The sequence below is a fragment of the Gymnodraco acuticeps genome, unplaced genomic scaffold (genome assembly GCF_902827175.1).
Source record: "Gymnodraco acuticeps unplaced genomic scaffold, fGymAcu1.1, whole genome shotgun sequence".
Classification (NCBI taxonomy): domain Eukaryota; kingdom Metazoa; phylum Chordata; class Actinopteri; order Perciformes; family Bathydraconidae; genus Gymnodraco; species Gymnodraco acuticeps.
Genome location: NW_022992193.1, coordinates 2,118,951 through 2,137,402, shown reverse-complemented (window position 1 = coordinate 2,137,402; position 18,452 = coordinate 2,118,951). Strand labels below are relative to the sequence as shown.

General features: G+C 41.2%; 1 protein-coding gene across 9 annotated transcripts in view; it reads left to right on the top strand.

Annotated features, from left to right (window-relative positions):
* Nucleotides 1–18,396, top strand: part of LOC117539285 (microtubule-associated protein 2-like) — a 47,758-nt gene extending 29,362 nt beyond the window's left edge. For 3 of the 9 annotated variants that reach the window (XM_034205346.1, XM_034205345.1, XM_034205347.1), the window contains 14 exons: nt 1,724–1,899; nt 2,772–2,846; nt 4,995–7,640; nt 8,332–8,535; nt 8,664–8,801; nt 9,343–9,398; nt 10,194–10,308; nt 10,515–10,565; nt 11,943–12,253; nt 14,688–14,780; nt 15,187–15,279; nt 15,654–15,735; nt 16,263–16,375; nt 16,772–18,396. In XM_034205346.1, the coding sequence (XP_034061237.1) occupies nt 1,761–1,899; nt 2,772–2,846; nt 4,995–7,640; nt 8,332–8,535; nt 8,664–8,801; nt 9,343–9,398; nt 10,194–10,308; nt 10,515–10,565; nt 11,943–12,253; nt 14,688–14,780; nt 15,187–15,279; nt 15,654–15,735; nt 16,263–16,375; nt 16,772–16,981 (4,326 nt within the window). In that variant the 5' untranslated portion in view covers nt 1,724–1,760 and the 3' untranslated portion in view covers nt 16,982–18,396. The remainder of the gene's footprint in view (nt 1–1,723; nt 1,900–2,771; nt 2,847–4,994; nt 7,641–8,331; nt 8,536–8,663; nt 8,802–9,342; nt 9,399–10,193; nt 10,309–10,514; nt 10,566–11,942; nt 12,254–14,687; nt 14,781–15,186; nt 15,280–15,653; nt 15,736–16,262; nt 16,376–16,771) is intronic. The other 6 variants (XM_034205350.1, XM_034205348.1, XM_034205349.1 and 3 more) reach the window with 6 other exon arrangements.
* The last annotated feature ends 56 nt before the right edge of the window (nt 18,397–18,452 follow it).

Genomic DNA, 18,452 nt, shown 5'->3' with positions numbered 1-18,452 from the left:
GCGAACCCGTTTTCTTCCTTAGCAACAGCTGGGACTAGACTCCTCTGAGCCCTGGGCGGAGGTTTTCAGTCTCAGACAGTTTGGCCCAATATCTTTGAATGTCAGTAGGTCTTTCTCCTCCTCTCTTCTTTTTTTCTCCCTCTCATGCTCGTCTCTTCCCACTGCAGCAGACATTAGCCCCGATCACTGAGAGCCTGTCGTCATGCAGCGCTGCAGGGGAGGAGAGGAGAGAGACTGAGGAAGGAATGAGGGGGGAAGAGAGATGCAGACAAATGAGAGTGGGATACAATACACCCAAAGGCCCTTTGGTTTTCAGAAGCTGCAGAGAAAAAGTCATGTAGAAATCTATCATAGATGTATCTGCTTAGCAGGGTGGACAACTTGTATTAGATCTTTTCATTTTAAAAGAATAGTTAGAAATGTTAAATATGCCTTCTTGCAGAGAGTTCCTTGCCATAAGAAGATTGATAGTGCAGTCACGCCTGTATGCTAATAAGTAACGTGCTACTAGTTGGTTTAGCTAAAAGAGCGGGAAAAGGAGAAATATGTAGAGTACATGTAATCAAATGTAACACAATCGAGATACAATTAGGTTTGATATTGACAAACTACAAATGTTAGTAACCTCTGACTTTATTGTTCAAATATTTCTGATAAATATGTGTTCAAACTGATGAATGCGACCTGGAAATGATTCGTCAGGAGAGGAAGACGGAAATAGAGTCAGGCTGAAAAAAACAAAACCTGGACGAGATAAAACTGGAAGAGAAAAGAGGAGAAAGTTAGATTTGAATAACAGTAGCTTAAGCTAGATAAAAACGTAATGTCTAATGGAAACAAAGGGACATCAGAAAACAGAATGGAGGAAGAAAGGAGTTTCAGAGATAATTGTTATGATGAAATTAGCCGCAGATGATGATAATGATACAATTTAGCCCGGCTGCAAGGCAGGGGAGGGCCCCCTGCTAACGTTGTTTAAAAAGCAACATTATGGCTTCCTCTTCAGGGGAAAAAAAGCTTTTATGAGGGTGCATGCTTGAATAGAATGTACTTTACTAGTGCATACTTAATTGGGAAGAGCTTGTTGCATGTCTGCGTGTGCTATATCTACTGTCACTTGGATGAAGTGCCGTGTGTAGGTGGAGCAATTCTTTTTTGTATGAATAGGGCAAGCCTGTCAAACCCATCTGCTGGACCCCTATAAGACCTGTACTTGTTGCCATGGCAACAACCTCCTTATCGTTGGTGAGAGGACATACAGGGTGTGTTCAAGGGCTTTTTTTCACCCTCTCACAAGCAACTTGCTGCGGTGCACCTCTAAAATGTGTGTATATCCCATTTTGATTTAGATTTTATTTTACTAGTTTGTTCATTGTTGTGTGTTGGATTGAAGCTAACCTTTTCATATGTGATTAGATCAATACTCACAGTAATTAGTATGCAGAAAACCTTAGGGAACAGGCAGGAACACACATTTTGAAGGCATCTTTTAAACCAAACAAACCATAACTGTGCAAAATAACAAATCTAAAAGATATACTGTTTATGCAGTCTTTCCTTTTTTGGATGCTGAGACAAAGACCAGCCATTAGAAGAATAATGTTGCACCTCACTCCCTCTGGTGGTCAATATTTGAACTTCACCATGCAGTGTCCATCCTCTTTCTTTCCACACATCTCATACTTATCTTTCTCTTTCCTTCTCCCACCACCTGCTCCACCAGGTGACCCGTCCCCCCCCCGGTGTCCCAGCAGGCAGGCATGGCAGACGGTCGGCAGCCGGACGAGCACTCGACCTCCAACGGCCAGGAGAACGGCAACAATGGCTTCTCGGCCTACAGCTCTGCGTACAGGGAGAACGGATTCAACAGCGGGGCAGCTGCACACCCTGGAACGACAGGTAGGAATACAGAGTGTGTGTGTGTGAGAGCATGTGCATGCAACACTGGCTCAGTGATATCGATTGGATTGCCTACTCATACTGCCAGATGGGTAAATGTGATTGGTTTCACGGTGCCAAGCAAGGGCAGTCAATTTCCAAATGGAACGTGTTTCACATTTGAATGAGCGCTGAACATTAGCAATCTGCTGCAGCAGTGTGGTGCTTGCTATTGCTGTGGTCCATATAGATAGATAGATAGATAGATAGATAGATAGATAGATAGATAGATAGATAGATAGATAGAAGTTTCTGGACCCTTTCTGGAGGTAAAACCAGGAGAACATGACTTTAGAGCTGCAACTACTGATTAGTTAATTTTTTTTAAAATTCACATAATCAATAATCTTCCAAGAAATGTGTTATTTTGTTGGTTTAAATACCCAAAATATTGACTTTACGAGAAAAATCTGCAGGTGAATTAATGATGAAAATCCCTGATTGCAGACCAGTTATCCATGTAAATACAATCTGGAACCTGTCATTTACAATTATTTTACATAGTGAATTAAACTTAAATATGAATTTTGTCAATGTCTTTAGATTTGTTGTGCTTGAACTTGGATTTTGAGCAACTATAATGTGACTCAGTGTATGTTTTTTGACTTTTTCACTATCTGAGGTCAATTCAAATGCATCCATGTGCATTTGCCTCTTGAGTAAACTGGCCACTAATCAAATCCTAGAGGATAATTACATTCATCAAACACACAGCAAGTATTGTTCCACACTCAAAGAGAGGCCACACACACCACGGTTGATGGTCTTTCATTTCCTTCCTCCCATCCATGTCTTGTCTTGTGTCGTCTCTCTTTCTCTCTCTCCCCTCGCAGTGGATGACTCAGCCAATTTGCCTCCCTCCCCACCCCCCTCTCCATCCGCTGAGCAGATTGGGCCCGTGGCACAAGGTACACCCGCTCACACTTATTTTAACCACTCAGGGTGAGAGTGTGAATGGTGGTGACAGTGGTAAAAACAATCTTGAAAAGAAGACACAGTTTTGAGCAGCCTCTCTGCATGATTAGAAAAAAAACTCCTCCTCCTTCTTCTGGTACGCTTAGTTTTTAGCGTTCAATGCATTTTATGTAATCATCATATCACCTTTCTGGAGTCTGCAGCATGTGCCACATTGTCCTGTCCACTTTCACACTTCCTGTACACCATTTTAGTTCAATTTGAGCTTCCTAACATATGCCAGTATGTTATTGGCTTCAGAAACTCAACAACACAAGCACATTCTCTGCCACTGGAGCCCTTCCTCTCACTACTCCACTTTCCCCTTCCCCTCTGTTGTTCCTTTGCTCATTGTGTCTATTGATTTTCTCAACGAGTAAACCACAGATTGACTTTCAGCTCAGAGAACAGCGCAGTCTGTTTTCTCATAATTTCCTTTCTTTGCATGTGGTATGCAATCACAATACAGTAGAATGTAGTCCCACTGCATCATTTAGGGACAATTATGTATCAATATTACTCAAATCTAACAGTAATTTTGTTTTCTGTACTAAAACATTAGATACATTCCTAATAAAAACTTTCCAATGATTATAAATCTCTTAAATTAATTGCAAAAAAATGTAACAGAAGTTGTGTTAATTGCATCCCATGCATCGCCATCAGAGCTGAAAGTAACCCCATGTAACCCCAGTACTGTTGTCCTCCATGTCTCATCTATGTGTCCCCCCCCCCTCCTTCCCTGCTCAAAGAAGATACAATAGAAGTTGTCAGTCAGCAGCAGGAGGAAAAGGAGGAGGAAAAGGAGGAGGAAAAGGAGGCTCCAGAGGAGGCCCACAGTTACCAGGAGGAGGTGGCATATGAGCAGCCTGGAGCCTTAGAGCAGACAGATTATTTATCAGAACCCCAGGCGTTGGGCTACCAGCAAGCCCAGACACCTGAGGTTCTCAATGGAGGAAGTCATCAAAGTGAACAGATCCCGTCACAAAAAGGTGTGTGTGGTTTTTATGGGATTTTGTGTAATGTATGTGTGAGCAATCCTTCCTCTAGGAAAGCGAGTGAATTTCTACCCACTACTTATTTTTGCATGATCCTCTTGTGCTCTGCTATTGGGTACCGAAGATGTTCCGCTTTATTTTATAAACTGTGACGTGGCTCGGGGCTTTGCTGCCAACCAGCTTTGTTGCTCTTACTTCCTTAAGCTTCTGCTTCAATACCCGTAGTGTGCAAAATAATGTGACACAGCATTTTGATTTTGTGCTTTTTCACGCAAAACATAACCATTTGCTTCTCATCGGAGCCAAATTACAACCCCTGATCAACCGTATCGTAGTTGATCATTTTTTGCACTTGTGTATTGCCAGCTACATTGCAAATGCAAATATCACTGTCTATACTGTGTGTATATTTTGATGTGGGTTTTGTTGGAATATTGTGTGAAAGAAGGTGTTTCCAGGTACACGACCTGTACTGTATGGGTGCTTCATGAATAGGTCCTGAATGTATTTTTGGATATCACTTGCTTTGATTTGATTTCAATGTTGTTTTCATTTCATCCAATGGCAAAAGATAATTTTGTATTCCTATTGTTACTAAGGACACACTTAAAGCATAACATCCACCCTCATTGGACACATACCATTCTTATCTATAAGGTTAATTAAATCAACAATATAGCTCTAATTCATGTAATATAGCATTTTATTATCCAAGCAATATAAAGCTTCATTTACATCCACTGTATTTGTGTAGTTGCATTAGAAAATGAACCCTTTTACAGTTAGTTATATAAAAAAGAGTCATTAGATATCATCAGGTTGACCATTTTGTATTTATCCTTGTACATTGCAATAGGAATTCAATGTGTACTTTTATTTCCGGTCATCTAACATCATGCAACTCATTCCTTCATTCCAGTTCTGCACGCTATCTTAGGTGATGTGACCCCCCCTGTGCTGTTGTGGCCTGCTGCAAAATACACTGTGCTGTGTGTTTTGCTTGATGGAGAGCTACTGTATCTATGTGCAGAAGGCCTCAGCTTGACTGTATTGGCTAGCTTTTGTCGATGCAGAAAGCTAAGCTGTTTAGCTTTTATGACTCAGCACACAGTTGTACAGTATCCTTGCAACTCACAGCCCAGCCGGAAGAAAGTATCAGCAAGGAGTCTTGTGAGTCTGCTGGGAAAGAAGATGAACCTCAAGGGGCGCCGCTACATGAGAAGCAGTTGGCAGTTGAACGAGCAACACCTGAATGTGCAGAACTCGCCTCGACTGAATCTCCCACTCCGTCTGTGGAAGAAAAACTGCTCTTTGACACCTCAATAGAGCAAGGGGGAAAAGACACAAAGGAAGTAGAAGAAGACGCTCTTCAGAGAGACCTGCCGGTAGAGTTGAAAGAAAATGAAGCAAAACAACCTCTACTGGCAGAGGAGGACACAGAGGGAGATATCTTACCCAGCGAATCAGGAGCCCCTATGTCTGAAAGTGAGGAAAAACAAGAGATGGTTGACCAGATAAATATCTCGGACCAAGATGGTGCCAGTAACAATAGATCGTATGAGATGCAAGTGACTGACAATAAAGAAGGAGACCAAAAGCAAGAAGCAGTCGAGGCAAGTCCAGCACCTGGCACAGAGTTAAAAGCGACATCAGATATTTTTGTGGAACACGTGTCTGGAGTGAAAACCTATTTTGAGACATCCTCAAAAAGCCCCAGAGAGGCTCCATCACAAACCCAGAGCTATTACGAATTCAGCACAGCAGCGGAGGAAAAGTTAAGTGAGGAAACTAAAAGCATTGTGCAGAACGTCGGAGAACAACTGGATAAAAAAGACAGAACAATTCCTGAAAAGATGTCGCTTGGACAAAGAAGCCTCTCCCTGAACATCACTGTCGGGGGTACGGGGGGTCACGCAGTAAAGGAAGAGAAGTCCAGAACCTTGTGTCCAATCAGTGGAAGCTTTGACGAATCTGAGGTAAACCCTTCAATACCATCTTTGGAAAGTCAACCTCCTCCTCCAATTGCTTCCCCAACTACCAGTGGATCCCCTGAAGATACCCCCACCAAAGAAGATACCCCTTTGACTTCTGATAAGCACAAATGTATTGAACATTCAGGCAGCCTCTCTGAGATGTTGGACCTTGCTGGAGACTTGCCACGGCAATCATTAGAGAAGAGGGAGCTTGGCCACATGAGGCGAAAGTCTGTACCCGCTCTGGTAGGGGGTTCTTTGGCCAAGCTAGCCTTAGGAGATAAAACCCCAAGGGTGGTGGGAGGGGAAAGCCAGTTAGAGGACCTGGGCTACTGTGTCTTCCATGAGTACTCGGGGCCAATGCCTTCTCCTGCTGATGTACCCAATCCTGGGGACTCTCCACACCAAAGCTTCCCTTCTACAGAGACTGGAATTGAGGAGGAACTTGAAGTTGTTCAAAAAGAAACTCAACAACAAGACCGTCAAGAAATTATCCCTGAGATTTCTCCCAAAACTGTGATTGAAAAGAAAGGTTCACCAGTAAAGAGTACCCTGATTCTTGAAAGGATCGTGACGAGTGGAGTAAAACCTGACCGCCTAAGAATCCCAATTACTTCTTCAAAAGACAGACTGACTGAGTTTCGTTTGGAGACTGGCCTGCCTGAGGACATAAAGAACCAAGCGATTCCTGAGGTAGACATTGAAAAAGACCCCTCCAGAGAGGCTTCTCCCATCCCACCAGACAGTTCCTTTACTTTCACTTCTCTGGAAACTGAAAGCAAGGTTCCCAGAACTCCCACCACCCCCAAGAACCAAGATGATACACCCTCAGAAACCCAAGTTGCTGGAGACATGGCTGCAAAAGATGTGGTTCCAGTGGTCGAAGTGGAGAAGGATCAAGAGTCAGGAATTGATCAACTGAAGGAGATAGAGAAAGAATTTCAGAAATCTGAGCATGAGGAGTTAGAAGAACCAGAACGGACAAACACGAATATATTTTCACCAACATCTCGGTCTTTAGGAGATAGCACAGAGAAAGATGACAAGAAGATTGAAACTGGGCATGAGACAACTACAAGATTAGACAGTATAGAAATGAAAGAGACGCCAAAAGCAGAGAAAGTTGCCCAAATCCAGTTACAGGAAGTGACTCCTGATGAAGTCGCACCAATGCCACAATTATCCTCCCCAATCATCATCATACCTCAAGCACAAGTAGAGGAAGAAGCAGATGAAGAGGGTGAGATTGAGATGGCTGAAGAACCTCAAGAGGTTATAGAGGAAGCCAAAGTGCCCGAGGGTTTTATCAAGGTGAGTCTGACTGTTGGCGATCAGATGGTGGAAGAAGATCCCACCTCAGAATGGAGTCACAGTGCACGCGATGAAGATGTAGACCCCGCGACAGACAGTTCGCACTTGTCTCCGTGTTCTGACCATGATGTACAGCAACTGGATGAAGGTGAAGGAGGCGATGGGATAGGGTATGGTAAAGTAGAAGACACAAAGATAAAAGGGGATGAAGGCATGGAAGAGGTGATTGAAGTTGTCACAGAAGACCCATCAGTGGAAGAGCCTGTTGGGTTTGATGGCATAGGTGATGAGAAAGAGAAGAAACCAATAGAGAATGAGGGGGAGAAGAGGACGGAGGAAATGGAGGTGAAAGAGAAAGACATTGAGATCGGTCAGGAGATGGAAGAGACCAGTCAGGCAGCTTACGATGAAACAACCATGGACGTCTCCATCCTTGATACAGACAGTAACTGGATGGACTCACAAGGTACCCAGAACTTGTTCAAATAAAAATAAAAATGGCTTGTAAAATTAGGGAGGAATTCCCAAAGAGTGGATTGCACCTGCTGATTGGGTATCGTTTGCAGCCCGGTCTCAAGGTCCTTATCACCAAATATATTGCGCTTTTGATATAATATTGAAATCACTGTTAGAAGCTGAGTGCAGTTTGACCCTTTGTATGTAAGTGATTGCAATTATCCAGGGGCAAAGTATTCATGGCAAATGCGTTGGTACTGCTCTGTCACTGCTCAACGACAAAAACGGGCAGAGGCTCAGGGACAAATAAAGAAATCATGCTTGACCTTTTGACTCAACAGTAAAAGGAGAAGGGACTCTGCACTACCCAGCAATGTGTGCACATTAATTAAAATGTGAGCAAAAAACAAAGTATAACCTAGACACTGTTTGCTTGGCCACTCATTTAAAGGTGCATTTCACCCTTGGTCTGTTACACAGCTCCTTTTGTTCTTATCCGTGCAGATTAAACGGACACAAAAGCTGTGCAATCCCTTTGTGAATTTGTTCCCTGGTGTATATCTAAAGATAAAAGAAAAAGCTAACCTACACCATGACGTTTGTATGATAGTAAATCTTAATGTGTCTTTTGTACTATGCTAGCTCACCAGCTAGCTAAGAATGTGGAGAACTAGCCCTTTTGTAATCCCTCTCCACTGCAGATGATGACAAAAGCATCATGACTGAGCAAATGGAAGCCCTTCCTCAGGTCCAGAGTCCTACCAGTACACCTGTGGTGGACAGACCCGTAAAACGGGCCCCTGGCAGAGGAAGGGGCCACCCTGGCATCACTGAGAGTAAAGTGTCCCGCAAAGTCCCCGGTCACCTTCCACATGGTCCAAGAGAGGAGATGAAGAAGAAAAAAGGTTCCAATTATGTATTGTTGATTAGCTAACAAAGAGTGAGATGTACATTGTTCATACTTCTGTAGAAGGTAAAGAAAGTTTGACCAAGGTTTGGATGTTGGTATAATCCTGTCTCTCCCTTTTGATAGTAGCTGTGCGGAGGGTTGAGCAGAATAAGTTGTCAGCCCTCCAAAGTCGCTCTCCATGTCGAAAGAGTGTTGTCAAAGCGGCAGCCAGACATCCTAGGCCCGCTGTGCTTCACGGCTCTGCCAGACGCAAGGCCACAGGTGAACACTCTTCACCGGGAATCGCTGCTGTGGATAGAGAGAGTGCAACCAAACTCTGATGAACACAATCACGACCTGGAGATTTCTTTATTTGAACCCTGCAAAAAGCTGGGACAATTAAGGGGTTAAATTGATACACACAATATCAGGCATTTTATTGACTCTGCTCTCTCTCTATTGATGGCTCTGGGAGAAATCAATAAGGTGCAATGTAGCTGGCAAACATTCTGTGCTGTGGTCTTTTTAGTATGAGCTCAACTGCTTGGTCTTTTGTTTGTTTTCTAATTGTATCCATATCAACAATGGATGGTGTCATATTCTTGTTTCTTTCTCGTTTTTGTATACTTTTGAATTGCTGGATATGGCCGCGTTGTGCTTGGTCCGCTGGTGTGAACAAGTCTATGAATGTAAAAATGGTTTTCTAGCTGTCTTTTCAGAGTACATCTTTGGATGTGAATGTGTGTTTTGTGTGAACATTCATCGCAAATGTCATTTCCTTGTTGCTTTCCATTGTGACTAACGCAGGGCTTTTTCTTTGCAGGGATGGAAAGCCATATGCCCCTCAGTGTTGCCCACCAGTCCAGGGAGAGGACCACTGTAAGTACCATCAACAAGGACACACACTCGATATCAGCATATTTCATCGAGAATATTTCAAATCATAATATTTTTAACAATAATGCTCAATCGTGATATTGCACAAATAGGATATTGTTGATTATTGGTGCTTTCATAACAATTGTACACGCATCTGGGGCTTGTATGCATGACACGCTGGACCTTTTTCTTTTTTCTTTCTGCATGTGTGCACGTTTATTTTGTCTTGCATGCCTACCTCTTTCCTAATGCCAGTCTCAGCAGAGAAGATCTGTGAGTATAGAAGTCAAATTAGCTTTGTAAGGGCGCAGGTTTTACAATGTGATGCTCATGATGTAGAGTGCTCTTACAAATATCTTGAAATCCATCTTTCACCATTTCCTCCCTCTATCTGAAAACCTCATTGTGTTTCATGCCTTTTGTAAAAACATCCCTGTCTCTTCCAGTGTGTCTCCTTTCATCTCTCCATCTGTGTGTCCCCTCTTCCTCACATGCATGTGTCCTGCCTCTTGTCTTGGCTTCGGGGTCCAGAGCCCCACGAGGGCCGTTCTGTTAAAGATGGCATTTCAGCGCGGGGGATCTAATAACATGCCCCCCCGGGCCGGCTCTGCCTGTAGCCTTAAACGGAGCCCCCTGGTGCGGGAGGGGCTGAGTGAGCCTCGCCCCTCCTCTGCATGTTCCCCTATGATAGACAATCGGGTGGAGAAGGTAAAGCTAGGGTTGATTGATAGGTAGCCAGAGTCCATAAAAAAGAAATGGAGCCCGGGTGACCCTTCAGTGTCTGCTTTCTCTCAGGAGCGAGCATACCGCAGCCCGGAGAAGAGGTCGTCCCTCCCCAGGCCGGCTAAATCTCTGACTCGCCACATCCCTGCTGCGGAACAAGATGACAGCACCCCCTCCAGGCCAACCTGTAAGAATACACAAACAATCACAAGTACACCACACACCTTGTTTGCCTCCCAATGTTCTCTCTTAAGCAGCACATTGAATCTCTTGCACTCCTTAATTACTTCCTTTTTTCAAATGAAACTACCTTACGCTCCGTTTCCTCTTTTCTCCTTGACCTCCTTGTTTACTGATCTCCTTTTTTCCTCCTTGTCCCTTTGCCTCTCAAAGCGATCCAGTCCAGAGCGGACAACAGGTCTGGAAGACCCCCTGGTATGGCAGGTAGACCACCTAGTAGATCTGATAGTAGCTGTTAGATCCCATCACACCCTCCTCGTCAACGTATGGCATCTAGTTTGTCGATAAAGTGTTTTTCGTCTTTAGAAACATCAAAATATGGACTCACTATCATTCTGTATTACCATCCGTTGACGACACATTCATTCATTCATCTTGGTCACACAGGGGTGTCTGCAGGTTTGAAAAACACTATTTATTATCAAATGATCCCCTTCTATTGCCTTTCCCTCTAAACAAAAGATTCCTGATTTGCCAGAACGTCTGTTTTCTTCCCATTTACAAGAAGACATAACAAGACATACAAAATAAGGAACTAAATACAATAAAGTAAAACTGAGTAGACCTAACCCTGGTTTTAAAAGTACTATGAAATATGCTTAATCTAATATACTCATTATTAATATACTTATTGTGTATATTTGAGCGTTCTAACAATGTGTTTAGTGTGCTAATGGTATATCATGAGTGCTACTTAAAATATACAAAAACAGTATAAAGTGTGCTTGACTGTATTATTGTGAGACCAATGTACTAAAGTCAAACAAATAATTATATAATGAGCACTAAAACACTCTTAATTTCAACTTTATGTGACAAAAAAGTTCATTTGAATTACATTTTGTACAACTTCAAAGTCATACAAATGTTATTGAAAATGTAATTTCCACACACTTTGATTGCATTATACGAAATTAATAAAACATGAATAGATTTGATTGCCTCTGAGTAAATAATTAATAATGGATTCATATATAATTGAAGAGAGTAAATACAATATATCTATAAAAGTATGGCATTCAAATTATGCATTTTAAAGCTGTCTCAATAATACACTTACATTTATTTTAGTATATTTTATCAGCAGTTATAATCAATAAGTACTAATGATGCACCCCTTGGAAGTATTTAGAAGGCATCCCTCTATTAGGTTCAGTGTAACTAGGTTAATTATTCCTAACTTAAATAGGCGAATTGGTGCGCTCTTTATTGTATTGTGTTCCTATAATTGTCTTTATTTCATTCATTGTCTTTGAATGTGTTAAATGTGGCTTTGTCAAACCTGCAGTGGCCTCATCAGAGGTACAGGTGGTATCCATAACAACAGGTCGCTGCTCTTTGTTCTTATTCACAATGTTGTTGACTAAAATCCTATTGGTCCTGCACCTGTAACCCAGCAACTAGGTGCCGGCGTTAAATGAATGCAGCTGCCTGTGTGTGCTTTCACACATCTCCCTGTTGATGGTTTTGTGCTGATCCATATTTTCTCCCATCGATCTTCTTCCAGAAAGGTTTTTTTCATATCTTCATCTTTCTTCTTTTCCTCACTCTAATCCAGAATTTTCCGCCTGTAACCTCCAGGTACAGAGTCTGCGCGTTCCCGATCAGTCCGCAGCGGCGCCTCCACTCCCGGCTCCACCGCCGTGACCCCCGGCTCCCCCCCAACCTACTCCTGCCGCACCCCCGGCTCTCGCACCCCCGGCAGCCACACGCCCAAGTCCTTCAGCATCCTCCAGGAGAAGAAGGTGGCGGTGATCCGGACCCCGCCCAAGTCTCCGTCCTCCATCCAACGGCAGCTGAAGGTGCTCAATCAGCCGCTGCCCGACCTGACGAACGTAAAGTCCAAGATCGGGTCCACCTCCAACCTCAAGCACCAGCCCAAAGGGGGACAGGTAACAGAGACAGGGGTCAGGATGTCATTGAACTATGACATCATTTTTAGGATTCCAAAAGAACGTCTCGTGTTTAGGGGACTTTAAAAGGATGCACATGTTGGGAAGATTTTCTAAATAAAAGAATCCCATTTTCACTTTGACAGGTACAAAATCTACTAAGATATATATGTATATATATTAACAGTCTATAAACAGCAGATACAAAGACAGATTGACATACATGTATTTTGCTGACATATTTACCTCGTAAATGACATCCGAGATTTAGTGCCGTGTTCTGTTAAATTCTCCAAAATAAGGACATACAATCTGTATAGTCATCCATTGAAAAAAACATTCACAAAAACATTGATATTTGTATATTTCTGGATAATTAAGTATGTCAGTGCAGTTACCTATTTTGCCCACATGGGGGCGGTAAAGGGCAAGTTTATGTCACATCTTTAAATAAAAAAGCTTATTTTTTTGTGCAAAACGAATCATTCTATTACATTTAAACTGTAGTAGCACATGTAGAGGTATATATTATTTCAGAAAATATTTGTATACCTTGGTTAATCTTTCTGTGTAATATTAACATCCATAAAGGATTTTTTACATAGAATATGCAATGCAATGAACTCTTAACAGATACAATAAAACACATAAAAAGACAGAAACATTTAAAAAATAAAAGGAATTATTATGTCATTCATGTGAATATTAACGTATAAGAGTTTGCAGTTTCAGCTAGTTTTATCTTGTTTACTCTATTTGATTTGTGATTCCACTATTTTTCAGCATGTAACAACAATCTTCTTCTGTGTCTCTTCCCCTGAGTTGTTGAGATGTGGTCAAATATCTGTCTTCACATCTTCACTATCACTCTCTGCCTCTAACTGCTGCCGTCACTTCCTCTCACCGTCCTCTCCGTCATTGGCTGCCTGCAGCCTCTTGCCCTGACTTCCTCTTTTTCCTTCTCTTTACCTCTCACATCATCTTGAAACAGCTTTCCTCTGAAGAACATTCCTTTTAGTGCCTCCGAGGAGCAGTCAACCTGCAGAATCCTTTCTCAGGGGATCTGCTCTCGTCATCGCCGTGCAGGATTGTCCCTCCGGCTCTCTGTATTAATAATTGCGAGCGGACGTAATTACTTATTGAGAAGTTGCATTCAAGGACACAGGATGAAAATATATCACCTCACACAACAGGTCCAGATAAGGGATTCTAAATTGGGTGATAAATGTTAAAAGAGCTGCCCTTAAGTTCTTGCATCATGCATGGTTTCCTCCAATATTAATGATTTAACACACACTGGACTTATTGCTCCTCTTATCGTTATCTATATGGTTTGTAAAAACATTACCATGGCAACAGACAGTGTAAATGCTCCCGGCGAGACTTTTGATTAAGGGGTTGTTTGCAGAAGGGGAGTTCTTCCTTCCTCTTTGGGGAAAAAAGAATACAAATATATTTCATACTTTAAAATAGCATTTAATGACATTTTTACAATCACAATAATGTCATTTTATCTTATCATTAAAATGTTTTTTGTTTCTTTTACTAAATATTTCTACATATATTTTATTATTTTTAAATAATTGATTGTTTAGGATATATGTTGCTGTCATTTTTGGTGATTTTCATCTGTTAGTATCTTATATTTTAATTATTTATAAAAGCTGTAATGCCAATTTCAGTTAAGAAAATGTGTTAAATATTTAAAAAACATTTTTAGACAATAGTAAAAACAAATGTATAATATAGTCTCATTAAGCCAAAGTTAAAATACCTTTATTGCTTATTTTTTCTCAGCAACATAAAGCATTATAATGATAATCATTTTAATTTATATTGATTAATATATTGTCATTTTAATATAGATTGCTATTTCAGAAGAAAACTAGAAAATATCCACAATTCAAAGGACATATTCTTAGTGAGTGGGTCCAGTGCATTGTCCTTGGTTGACCTTGCAGCTGTCTGTCCTGCAGCAGCTGCAGAGAGCAGCGTAAGAACCTCAAAAAAAGGAAAGAAAAACATGAGATGGGTAAAAAGAGCAGTGTCCATATGTGTGCGTGCATGTGAGAGGAGGAGCTGTCAAAAGAATCCAGGTCAGATCAGTGTCGAGGAGACGGAGGCGGCGGCGTGTGTTCCCCCCCTCCTTTTTATTCCTCCCTCCCTCTGTGTTCACTTTAGCACTTGTAACAATGGTGGTGTATTTTTATGTATTTTATATTTAACAAAACAATACAAAATGCGGCACAAAGGCTGAAATACTGCCATTGGTTGTATTAAACTGCAATTTTGCACAATACTGTTTGTATTATTTAGGCCATTTTCACATTAATTTGCATCTGTTCATGTAAATGGATGTACATTTATCTCCACCCCACAGTAATCTAAAAGAGGCACATATAGTGTTTTTTTGATTTATTTGATTTTGTTTTAGGTTCAAATTTTAAACGAGAAGGTGGACTTCAGTCATGTTCAGCCAAAGTGCCGCTCCAAGGATAATCTGAGGCACACGCCCAAAGGAGGCAATGTATGTAAACTTTCTCTTTCTCCTTTCCTCTCTCCTTTCTTTCTCTCTCTTTTCAGCTGGGGCTGTTGTTCTCTCATTCTACTTTTATACGTTCATCTGTCTGCTCATCAGCTTGTCTATCTTTGGCTTGTTTCGGTGACATTCCATACCAACTAAGCATATATATTTGTGTGGATTACATCGCTAAATGTGCAGCTTCTGATGTCTTTAACCCTGCATAGACTCCAAAACTGAAAGGCTTGTGTCTGGTTTAGAAATTCCCCTGCGCTGAAGTCGGTGCAGAGGGATTGATAGGTCGTGGATTTAAAATTGGGACACTTTTATGGGATTATTTTGAACAGGAGTGCATTTTAAGCTCCTCCTATCCAGTTTGAACTGAGTGTTTTGCTCACCCTGTAATTCCCAGGTCATGATTCCAAGTGTTAAACTGGACTTTAGCCACGTTCAGGCTAAGTGTGGCTCCCTGGACAAAATCCAGCACGCAGCAGGCGGGGGAAACGTGAGTTACAACACATTCAATTTCATAATTTAGCCATGTAGTTGTTTTTGTGTCCCTCTGAATGTAATTTCCCATCAGCTTTTGCACCAGAAATATCCTGTTTGATATTTGCTCTAGGCATATACTCATAGTACAATCTTAGTGTAAACACGTCTCTACAGCATGCACTCTGTATCTTTGTTTTACTCACAGTAATTCATTTCATCCATGGACAATAACGTTTATTTAAAGCATCTGCCCCTTTAGCATAACATAGCGCCATGTTTCTCTGGTTAAAAAACCCCCCCAAAACAAGTCATTTTTCTTTATTAAGGTAACATATGTTGAAGGCTCCTATTATGCGCTTTAATATGTGCTTCTGCTGCTACCCACAGATCCAAATCCAGACCAAGAAGATCGACGTGAGCCACGTCACCGCCAAATGTGGCTCCATGTCCAACATCCGCCACAGACCAGGTATGTTATTCGAGGAAAAGGAACATCGACACTAGTTGTTTGATTATCCAATATTAATTACGCTTTTTTTTAGTAGTAGGCACAGTTTTGTTTAAGATTAAAAGGGTTCTTATGGAAGAAAATACTTGAACAGGTTAAAAGTATTCAATTTTATGTTACAAGAATGACTTAATGTGAAAATTAGAATTTAGATTAAGGATAGCAACACATTACAAAATAAGGAAATACCCTTGCTGCACCTCAAACAACCCCATTTTCAAAGTATGCCTTTAAGAGTTGGGTCACATTAATGCAGAAATGTGTTGATCAGTATTTTAATTTTATTTTTCATATCTTTGACTTTATGTTGAAATGTGAAAATGTTCCTATTGATATTATTATAATGGTTTCTACTGTGGCCTTAATGATACTGTCTGAGTAAAGAAAGTGAATAGATGCTGTTGTCCTACTGTGCACACTTAGATTCTTTGCCCTGAGTGTTGCCTGCAGGGTGTGATGCTCCTCTTCTCATTCTGTCCTGTTCCCAGGGGGAGGTCAAGTGCGCATCGACAATGTGAAGCTGGACTTTAAAGACAAGGCCCATTCCAAGGTCGGCTCACTGAGCAACACCAGCCACACTCCAGGAGGCGGGAATATCATGGTAAAAAGACCCTTCTATCAGTCATAAAGCTTTATTTGTATAGCCCTACCCAACATGTGTATAATGAAACCTACATCATTCTTTGAAGTTAAAAACGGCTAGACAAAAAATATATACAATAAAAAAAAAAATTAAAGCAAACCGATAACCCTCTTAATAAAACAAGACATAATTGTATAAAGTAAAAACAGTAATAAATACAATAAGTCAATAAGAAAAATGAAAATAATAAATAAGCTAGTAAAGAAATGAAGCAAAAGATGAATAGTCTGATAAAAAAAAGTGTATTAAGTTAAAACAGTTCAATACATTAAAATAATAAGAACAATTTTTAAAAAAAAGAATATATATATATAACATTTCTTTCTTTAACACCCCTGATCTTTTCCCTGGCAGATCGAGAGCCACAAGCTGAACTTCCGGGAACAAGCCAAAGCGCGAGTGGATCACGGCGCGGAAATCGTGGTCACCCACTCCCCGGGGATGGAGACGGGAGGGATGTCCCCCCGCCTCTCCTCCACCGGAAGCATCAACATGCTGGAGTCGCCCCACCTCGTCACGCTGGCCCAGGATGTCACCGCTGCCCTGGCCAAGCAGGGCTTATGAGCGAGATACCTCCGCTTCGGATACCCTCCAAAATCCACACTATCACTCCTCTTCCCATCAATCACTCGTCCAGTGTTCTCCCAAGATCCTTCACTGTAACACTCGACCCCACAGTTGTAGCAGATCGTCCATCAACGACCCCTCCAGACCTTGCAGTGGGATTTAAAAAAACGGAATCCTTAGATTATAATTAATTCACACACCCGGTCATTCTTTATTTCTCATTTGTCACTCAAGTATGGACTTTTCATTTTAATAAGTGGAGTGCTAAGATTTGTCTAAGAAGGCTGTTTTACGATTGTACAGTGTTTTTTTTGTGCGTGAAAAGCATCACATTCCACATGTATGGGGATAAACGGGGAGATGAGCTCATGCATTATGTTCATTCAGAATTGATGGTACTGAATGCAAGAAATAGTCTTAAAGAAACGACTGTGTGAGATACTAAACTTACAGAAATGTAATGGCGTGTACCTGCAAAAGAATGGCTGATTAGCACGTCTGCTAACATGTGACATGTGACATTTTTATTTGTGTGTTGGTTGGTTTTAATCTTATGATTTCCTATTTGATTGTTGAAAAAAACGCTTTTCTTTTTATATATATGTCACTGTAGTGGAAGTTGTGTATGTTCCCTGTGGCTGCACTGGCTTATTAGCACTTAAATGTGGATAACCACTGCAGTTATGTCGAGTCAAGCGCTGAAAGACTAGCTTTCCAATAGATTTGTCTTTTCTTTTCCGCAATCATTTGGCTGCTCTTTTCCTTCGGTTGTGATTATTTTAGGCTTCAACAATGCTGTTATGCTGGCATGGCAAATACATTATAATAAATGGCATCTATTTGGTGCAATCTTAAAGTTTTCAGTGTGAGTGTAAATGGCCACGATGCATTCTAGTGTCTATACTTTTAGGTCAAATCCCAAAACTGTCCCCCTGCTTCTCCTTTTGCAGAGACTGGGCTGTACAATGTATTTGAATGGGCAAAGTTTGATTGAAAAGTGAAAAAAATAAGCTTTATATGATGACATTCCATTAAGAGAGCAGCTATCTTGTGCGATTAAACCAGTAACTAAGCCGAAACGACAAAGATGTGAAGAATGGAAGTCACCCGCAGCTGTTAGAATTCATTTAAAAAAAAGAATAAAAAACAAAACAGTTTGAGCATATTTTCTGCTCACCATTGTAAAACTTCTCTGCCTCCCTTTCCCTCCTCCCCCGGTGTAAGTTACCTCTGCAGTGTGTCTCTGTGCTTCCTCTATTCTTGCTCTCCCTCTTCCTCGGCCCCTCTTTGCCTGTGTAAGTGTATTTAAAATACCATGTAGATGTGTGCAAACGTTCCCATGTTTGAGATGTACTGATGACAAATTCTCCTACAGGATGATGACAACAGAAATAAAGACATAAAAACAGGTTGACCATAGTCTCTCGTTTTAAGTCTCAGAAAATGTATGATTGATCTTATATATCTT